Source organism: Lissotriton vulgaris, unplaced genomic scaffold (genome assembly GCF_964263255.1).
Source record: "Lissotriton vulgaris unplaced genomic scaffold, aLisVul1.2 SCAFFOLD_753, whole genome shotgun sequence".
NCBI classification, from domain to species: domain Eukaryota; kingdom Metazoa; phylum Chordata; class Amphibia; order Caudata; family Salamandridae; genus Lissotriton; species Lissotriton vulgaris.
Window position 1 is genome coordinate 685,739 of NW_028248913.1, and position 9,447 is coordinate 695,185.

The window sequence follows — 9,447 nt, forward strand, 5'->3', positions numbered from 1 at the left end:
CGAGTTACTAGTGGCCACAGCGCCTCGTGACTGAATATTATTGCTGATGGGAACTATTGAAGGGGCAAAGCCAGGCAGGAGTAAATGTAAATGTATATGTACATGTATTTATATAGCGCAAATCACCCACATCGCAGGTATCTAAGTGCTTGCTTAGGGAACCCGTCCTGGTATTCCCCTGTGAGATAACCCCAGCAGGGTATCCACAAGGTGAAAGACAGGTTGTGGAGATTAAGCAAGCTATTGCCCAGAGTCGCAGAGTGTGAACCCGTGAGTCGAGTAGGCACCGGAGTGAGAATTATCGAGTCCGTGGAATTATTGAGCCAAAGCCCCGTTGAGGCGGGGAATTGAACCCTGGTCCAGGGCCGATCTCAGCTTCTGGGTCTGGCGCCTCTAACCCCTGAGCCAAACTTCTCCACTCCCAGGAGTATGGAAGGGATAGCAGCATATTCCTCCATGATCTCAAATCAATATTTGGCTCCCTTACTAGGAAACTAAGGGGGTCAGTGGGGCACTGAATGTCCATTGGCATGATTAATATGGAAGTGGGAAAACCCTGACCAAGGTACTCAATAAAGTGATGTCTATTGGTGTTTAATCTCCATGGGGAGCAGAAGTAGTTGACCGCCCTAATAATGCCCCCAGGGGAGCTGAAGTTCTAATTGGGTTCAGCCACAAATGAGGGCAAAGTCACCGCTGAGGTACACCCATCCAGGTGGTCTGAGTGGTAGTAGAATTCAAATCCCCTGTGAGGCAGATCAGGTGTATCCACCATTTTCCTGGTCTCAAGGGATTTGATGCCCTCTTGCATGAGGATTACAAGGAGGTTGGATAGAAGTGTACCAACTCAAGTTTTGCTGTTTTTGTGTAGTGAAAATTGATCTTAAATGTCACAATAATCAGTTATGGGCATATTTACAAGGGCTTTATCTCCGCTTTTTTGACTTACAAAGCCAAATAAACTGTGATAAAACCAGCGCCCTATTTACAAGAGGGTGCTAACATGCATATTTGCATGTTAGTACCCTTTTTCCCAACATCTCCCTTTGCATCTCTAATGAGATGCAAAGTGGGCGTTACTTGGTGTACCCCAGATGGACTACCTTGCAAATATCACTGATGTTTACATCGCAATATTTAAAAAGTAGCCGACATGATTTTAGCACACGTTAGAATTTGGCAAAAACTGCTGTTTTCGCCAAAATCTATTGTCTGCTAAAATCCTGATTTAGCCATCCCTAGCATAGGGGGTGGATTATGCTGATAGGACCATGTGGGTCGTATCAGCAAGGTTATCGCTGTTTTGCAGGGAACATCGCTGGAAAACCAGTGATGTTCCCTGCAAAAGGGCATTAACCTTGCTATCGCTGGAATGTTTATCGCCCTGGAGTAATGCATTGTTAATAACGCACTACCAGGGCGATACGTTCCAGAGATAGCCTGCGATAATTTAATTATTGCAGAGCACAGCCAGCGATAATTATCGCTGGCCGTTGTTAATATGCCCCTTAGTTTTTTCTCTGTACCCTCCTTTTGTATGATTTGTTTCTTAGCTGAGGAATGAGAAACTCCACAGGTGTGACACCACAGCCCATAAAACAATGTAGTATGTGATGGCTTAGTTTACATTCATGTGTATAAATTCATTAGTTATTTCCTGTATCGTTTGCCCAGTTTTTTGTTGATAAGTAAAGACACATTTAATTTCCACAGTGCTTTACTTTTGGTATTAATAATATAAGCAAACTCTCTGAAGACTTGGGGCATGACCATAGATAAGAATACTTTATAAAGGTAAAGCTTGAACTATTAAATTAATGTAGTACAGTGTGCCTGCCTTAGTTTCCCTATAACTTTTTTCAATGCACACTTTACATCTTTGTTCCTCAAACTGTAAAGAACTGGATTCAACATTGGGATGACAGCTGTATACATTACAGCAAAGAGCTTGTCTGTGTCCAATGAGTGCCCTGATGTTGGTTTCATGTAAACACCGAGCTCAGTTCCATAGAACAAAACAACTGCAGTCAGATGAGAGGAACATGTGGAGAACAACTTCTGTCTCCCTGTGTTGGAGGGAATTTTCATGATATTTGAGATGATTAGCACATAGGAAGTAATTGTTAAGATGAAAGGACCAAGTCCCCCTACAGTCCCCCCTCCGAAAGTTGCAATATTTATGTAATATGTGTCTGAACAGGATAGTTTTAGAAGAGCATTCATATCACAAAAGTAATGATTGATTTCATTAGATGCACAGAAGGATAAATTTGATATCAAAACAACATATGGTATAGTTTCAAGACAGCCTATTGTCCAGGATGTTACAGTCAATGAAACCATGGCTCTTTTATTCATGATAGATGCATAGCGTAGGGGGTTGCAAATTGCAAGGTACCTGTCATAGGCCATGACTGACAGTAAGTAAAACTCTGTGCTAATGAAGGAAACACAAAGATAGAATTGAAGAATGCATGAAGAGAAATTGATGGATTTGTCAGATTTCTTCGCTTTCAGGCAGACCGCCAGCAGTTTTGGGATGATGACCGTTGTCAAACCAATATCTAGGAAAGATAAGTTAATCAGAAAATAATACATGGGATTTTGAAGATGTGTATCAATGCATATTAATGTAATGATGACAAGGTTTCCAAGAAGAGTAAATAAATACATGAGTAAGAATACAATAAAAATTGGAATTTGAAGCAGAGGATTTTGCGATAATCCCAAAATTAGAAATTCACTCAAGAGAGTCTGATTCGACTTTTCCATAATCTCAGTGCAGTGTGTTGTTTTTCAATGAAAAAATGAAGATCTGAGGAAAAAAAGAGAAAAACGATTATGAAAAGCAAAAGATATTGTAGTTGAATAAAAAGGCATGCATCTGGAAAAATTGTTGTCATCTGTTTTTTAGTGTATTAAGAAAATAAAAACCTGAGTTGCAATTAGTAGGTCAAATGATAAACATCAGCCTTGGTATAACAGCTGTATTACCACCAATCACTGTCTAGGTAGAAGCCACAAATTGAGAGAGAGTGGGTGATCACCTCCTCCCAGACAGCCATATACACAGTTTCCAGTCCTGGACCTTTGTGCGATAGGATGTTTTGATTCTATTTTACTAATTATCATCTTAAATGAGTGATTTGTTGATTAAAAGTTCAGGACTCGCAACATTGTCCATAATGACCTGAAGAGAGGGGATCAAACCCATATAGGGACTGAAGAGAGTCTCATGGAGGTGGTGCAGGCGCAGTGCTTAATTTGAGCCAGCGGTTACCGGTGCTAAGCACCAACACTTAATTGTCAGCATCTGCATTTATGATAATCTGCAACGTGGTGGCACTGTTTGTCTAAGTTAGAAAGGAGCATAAAAACAGTTGTTTATTATTTCAATATATATTAAACATGATTAATATCTTCTGCCAAAGCCAGTCTTATGGGGCTAGGGGCCTGGAAAGTCAGGGTGTTACACATGTAGGATTGTGATACTTTGCAGCTGTGTTGATACTGTAATTGGCAGCATTGACCACAGCAATGGGAGATGCAAGCGGAAGTGACCGCCTGGCGAGGACCAGGACACTTATTTTTTTTTTACAAATGAAGCATTGTGCAGGCCTGATGGAAAAGATTGTCTTGAACTTTATTGAGATTTTCACAACTGAGCTCATCAGGGTGGCTTGTGCATTTCAACGTGACTATCCGCTTCCATTGTGGCTTTGAATCTTGTTTACTTGAATGCCTTTTCAAGCAGGGTGTGTATGTAGACTTGTAGAGTCACAGAAGGTGGGTCCAGGGCACAGGCACATCTGTGGTGTCATGTCCACTCTTACATTTTGTGTCTGAAAATGTTCACATCAGAGTCAGCCTTATTTTGTTCTTACAGTTGCATTTCTAATACACTTTCTGGGGCAACAATGCACATGCTTGGTTAATAGCAGTTTTGTTCTAAATATTGTATGTGATTTTTTTCATGCCTGCAACACTTTCAGCCCATTAGCTGAGCTCAGACCTTCCAACTCACATGGTGTCTGTCTGTCACACGATATTGAATCTCTTCACACAGTCACCCAATGAAGGGCCGATATCATAGGGTATGATTATAGTTAACTGGAAACCCCTGCAGAGAGTGTGCTTCCAGCTAATTGTTTGGCAGCCAGTGTCCATTATGGCAGTGAACCCTCCCGAGGACATCAGTTGCAGCCTCAGAAGATTCATTTGGTATTAAAAGGGGGAGGCAGTGAAGTCAAATGCTTCAGACTGTGCTAAACTCTATGCATCACCCCACCTCACAAAATGTTCACATGTTATATGGTCTGTAAGCTAATTAAAGGGATGGTTTTAGTGCTGGTGGTGGCCGGTGCGACAATCTTTTTTGACACGCCCCCATGGACCCCTGGACTCTTCTCCACAGATTGCCTTGCCACCACCCTTCAACAGTTCTCCTTATCTCTTGATATCCTGTCTCTCACACATACATTTCATTTATTTTATGGTGCTACTCATAACAGCGTAGGGTGTCAAAGCACTTTACAAAACATATACATCATACAGAGTGTTGCAAAGCTATCCTGTACCCTTGGCACCCCATTGTATGCTGACTGGTACTGGTGGTACAGACACTAGGTTACGCTATAGGTTAGGGTACCCCTCTGATTGGCATGACCTACCTTATAAGTACCTAGTATATAACAGGGCAGGGGAATTAAAACTACCTTTAAGTCCCTAGTATATGATAGTAATTTTGTGTTTCAGAACTGCTTTTTAATGTAAATTATGCCCAAACTCGACTTTGGTGTTAAGCACTTACAACTTTATAAACTACAATATTTGGGCATACTAGGTACCCCCAGAATCTCCCCTATGTGTCCCAGGGGTGGGGGGGGGGTACAGGTACATATAATTGGGATCCTTAAAAAAGTATGTTTATAGGGCCTGGTGCTGGAGAATTGGACATTTTATTTTCTCAATTGTAGATCCCTAGCCACAAAGGTTAATGATGTAATCGAAAAGATGATGGATATTTCAAGGTAGATTATTCAAGTTACTTTATTAAGTTAGATTGTTAAGATAAGAAGATAACCCCATCAGGAGCAGCTGTCCTGCTGCTCAGCCCTCACCCAACTGACATTCACAAACCACTAACATTCCACTTATCCAACATTCTACATTACATGCATTCTAGCTGAGCAGCAGGAAGACTCAAGATACAACATATCTCCCTTCGTTAGGGGAGCAACTGCATAGTGCAATAAAAAGGATGACATTTTTAACAGTGCATACAATAAATGTAACTCATCTTGCACACTACAGTCTGAAGAGAGCATCACATTACTTTCTGAAATAAACAACTAACCTACATTCTACGTCCATGTGCCACAAATCATACCAGTTGGCCAGACAAGTATAACAAGAAAGGCACACAAGAACAAACCTTAACACCATACATATCAGGAAACAACATGCCCACCCCAGGCGAAGAACAAGCACTCACATAGCTCATTCATGCGCCACAAAACAACGTGCACACCTCAGACCAAGAACAAGCACTTACATAACTCATTCATGCGCCGGGAAACAACATGCACACCTTAGACCAAGAAGAAGCACTTACATAACACATTCAGGCGAAGAACAAGCACTCAAGCACTCACATAACTCATTCATGCGCCACAAAACAACGTGCACACCTCAGACCAACAACAAGCACTTACATAACTCATTCATGCGCCGGGAAACAACATGCACACCTCAGACCAAGAACAAGCACTTACGTAACTCATGCATGCGCCGGGTAAACAACATGCACACCTCAGACCAAGAACAAGCACTTACATAACTCATTCATGCGCCGGGTATCAAACAGCACACGATACCTAAAAAAAAAACTGACCATATACAGCATAGTCATCTCATAAACAGGGTGACCACATAAAACATAGCCCCCACACACAGAAACCAATGAGTAGCCTCACAACCTGACACAATTCACACACAACATTAGTTGTGGAACAGCTCTGAGTGACTTAAACACCTACCACCAACCAACACTAACAAGGGGTGACCACATACACATAGCCCCCCTAAAACACAAGCTAATGAGTTGCCAAATACCATGACACAACTCACACACAACATTTGAAGTGAAACAGCTCTTGGTGACTCAATCACCTACTACCAAACTTCACAATTAGTGAAAGAACAGACCATTCTGCAAGCAGCTCATACATAACACCAACCAAAGAGTGGCCAAACATCCTGACTCCACTCATACACAACCCTTAAGTGGACTAACAACATGACAGCACTCAAGTGTTTATACAACTCATTTCCGATGTTAGCCTTTCATCCACGTCTTCAAGAAGCACTGAAAGTTCCCTCTGTGTTCGCCAACCCAGTTCTATTCATGAGACCTTTGACTTGTTACAATGACTGCTAGTCCGAAGATTCTGCTTCCAAAACTTTTCCAATAATGACTCCATCTTGACTCACGGAGTGGCATCCTATACTCGAACACATGTCTTATTACATAAACCACATTGTTCGCAGCTTGGGAACACCATTAACTATTCATCTTTATTTCACGACTGGGCTCTTATCCTCTGTCAACACGCTGCCGATAACTGCGCTGCCGATATCTGCGCAGTATCATTCATCTCCAAAATAAATCCTGTAATGACATCCTTCACGTAACGCCTTTTTGTCCGTTTCTTTAAAGAAGATATTCACTGTTTTAATAATATCCCGAAACACTCCACTCCACTCCTTCTAGCAAGACTAGTTATAAATAAAAGGAAATCCATTACCTGGTACTCCACACAGTGCAGAGGCATAATCCTCTAAGCTCAAAATGGTATCGAACAGTCGACATTACCGGGATTTCCCTTGTCTCAAAATGGATGCACGCACATCTACGTCGTGCCGGCTGGTTCACGGCACAAACACACACAAAACAATGCCTCATAAATGTCAGAGGCGAATGGAGAATGACTCTTAAGACCACAGATGAGGTAAACCTGCAATTTTTACCGTCTCGTGATGACTATTTAAATGTAAACCCTAACCGTTTTCTCTCCCAAACAGTGAAAAATGTAGAAATGTTCCCTCTTTCTGCCTTTTCCTCTTCCACAGTAACTTCAGGGATCAAATCGTTGTCATCACAGCAAAATTCACATTTCACACAATAAACTGCCTTCACATATTCTTCCCTGAGGCTCGATTTTCTGCCCCCGAACAATAATAATCCCAGTACACAGCAGCTGGTGTTAATCCTCGCACAGATCGATGGTTATCTGTCATCGTATACATAGCTTTGAGGCTCGATTTACTGCCCCCGTTCCACAAACAAATAACCCAGCAGCAGTCAAGCAGCCATTACTTTTCTCCGAGGCTCGATTGTCTGCCTCTGAACCACACACAAATGACACATCTGCTAGCAATAAACTTGATTTACGCTGAAAAATCTGGCATACACGAGTTTCAGGGCGACCGATGACCAGGTCACGGTATGCACCTGTTACAACGCATTTTTTACAACGCAGTACTGTTACAACGCATCTATTACAACGCAGATACTGTTACAACTCATGTTTTTACAACGCATTTTTTTACAACGCAGGTACCTTTACAACGCATACCATTACAACGTAAGTATTGGTAAGTATATAATTATATTTTAAATGTTATATGTTTGGGGTAAAGGGGTAATTTTAGGGTTCAGGGTCAGTTTTGGGTTTTAGGGTAAAGGGGTATTTTTAGGGTTCAGGGTCAGTTTTCAGTTTTTGGGTAAAGGGGTATTTTTAGGGTTCAGGGTCAGTTTTTAGTTTTTGGGTAAAGGGTATTTTTAGGGTTCAGGGTCAGTTTTTAGTTTTTGGGTAAAGGGGTATTTTTAGGGTTCAGGGTCAGTTTTTAGTTTTTGGGTAAAGGGGTATTTTTAGGGTTCAGGGTCAGTTTTTAGTTTTTGGGTAAAGGGGTATTTTTAGGGTTTAGGGTCAGTTTTCAGTTTTTGGGTAAAGGGGTATTTTTAGGGTTCAGGGTCAGTTTTCAGTATTTGGGTAAAGGGGTATTTTTAGGGTTCAGGGTCAGTTTTCAGTTTTTGGGTAAAGGGGTATTTTTAGGGTTCAGGGTCAGTTTTTAGTTTTTGGGTAAAGGGGTATTTTTAGGGTTCAGGGTCAGTTTTCAGTTTTTGGGTAAAGGGGTATTTTTAGGGTTCAGGGTCAGTTTTTAGTTTTTTGGGGTACAGGGGTACAGGGTAAAAATAAAGTAAAATTAATTTTAAATTATTAAAATATTTAATTAAATTAATTAATTGAAATTAAATTAATTTAAATTACTTTAATTTATTTTTGGGGTTGAGGGTCAGTTTTGAGTTTTTGGGGGTACAGGGGTACAGGGTAAAAATAAAGTAAATTTAATTTTAAATTAAATTAATTAATTGAAATTAAATGAAATTAAATTACATTAAATTATATTTTTAAAAATTAATTTACGATTATAATATTAATATTAATATATACTTACCAATACTTACGTTGTAATGGTCTGCGTTGTAAAGGTACCTGCGTTGTAAAAAAATGCGTTGTAAATACATGAGTTGTAACAGTATTCGCGTTGTAAAAGATGCGTTGTAACGGTATGCGTTGTTACAGTCCGCGTTGTAACATCATATATCCCCAGGTCACTGATGGGGTTAGATTGCCAGACAGCGTTTCACACATACACTCATAGTGTTAAAAGTCATTCACCTCGAGATTTTCTTTTTTCCGATTTTATTTACTTGACAGATTCCTTTTCCAACAACCTTTGGCTTCGCTTTTCCTGTTCCAGTCAAGTCTCTGTCATGCTTCCATTTCTTTAAGTTGTACACATGGATGCTTCATTAAAACATCGCCAAATGATGTAATCGGAAAGATGACGGATACTTCAAGGTCGATTATTCAAGTTACTTTATTAAGTTAGATTGTTAAGATAAGAAGATAACCCCATCAGGAGCAGCTGTCCTGCTGCTCAGCCCTCACCCAACTGACATTCACAAACCACTAACATTCCACTCATCCAACATTCTACATCACATGCATTCTAGCTGAGCAGCTGGAAGACTCAAGATACAGCAGTTAACACGGCAATAGCTTATAAATCCATAAGTACAGCAAGGGACAACCAAAAATATAATTCAAGGACTTAGGAGACATTGATAAATCCAACAATATGATGTTGTTAGACTTACCCTCAAATGTACAGAAAATATGTTATAAGAATTTCTTGTCATAAGCCAAAATCCAGCCTTCCAGTGGTCTGCCCTGATTGGTCAGAGATAAGTAGATTAGCCAGGCTGCTTTAATGGAGAGATAAGTGACACCTGGGATGAGGAACCTTCCGGGAGGAGAGTGTTCTTCTAGGTAGGAATGCCAAAGCAAGGAAATCAAGAGCTTTAAAGGAACGAGGGGA

General features: G+C 40.6%; 1 protein-coding gene across 1 annotated transcript; it reads right to left on the reverse strand.

The window, feature by feature from the left end:
* Nucleotides 1–1,809: 1,809 nt before the first annotated feature.
* LOC147663772 (olfactory receptor 5AR1-like) lies at nucleotides 1,810–2,772 on the reverse strand. Its single transcript, XM_086950205.1, has one exon. It carries the CDS (start codon nucleotides 2,770–2,772, stop codon nucleotides 1,810–1,812), a length of 963 nt encoding a protein of 320 aa, XP_086806331.1.
* Nucleotides 2,773–9,447: the final 6,675 nt, after the last annotated feature.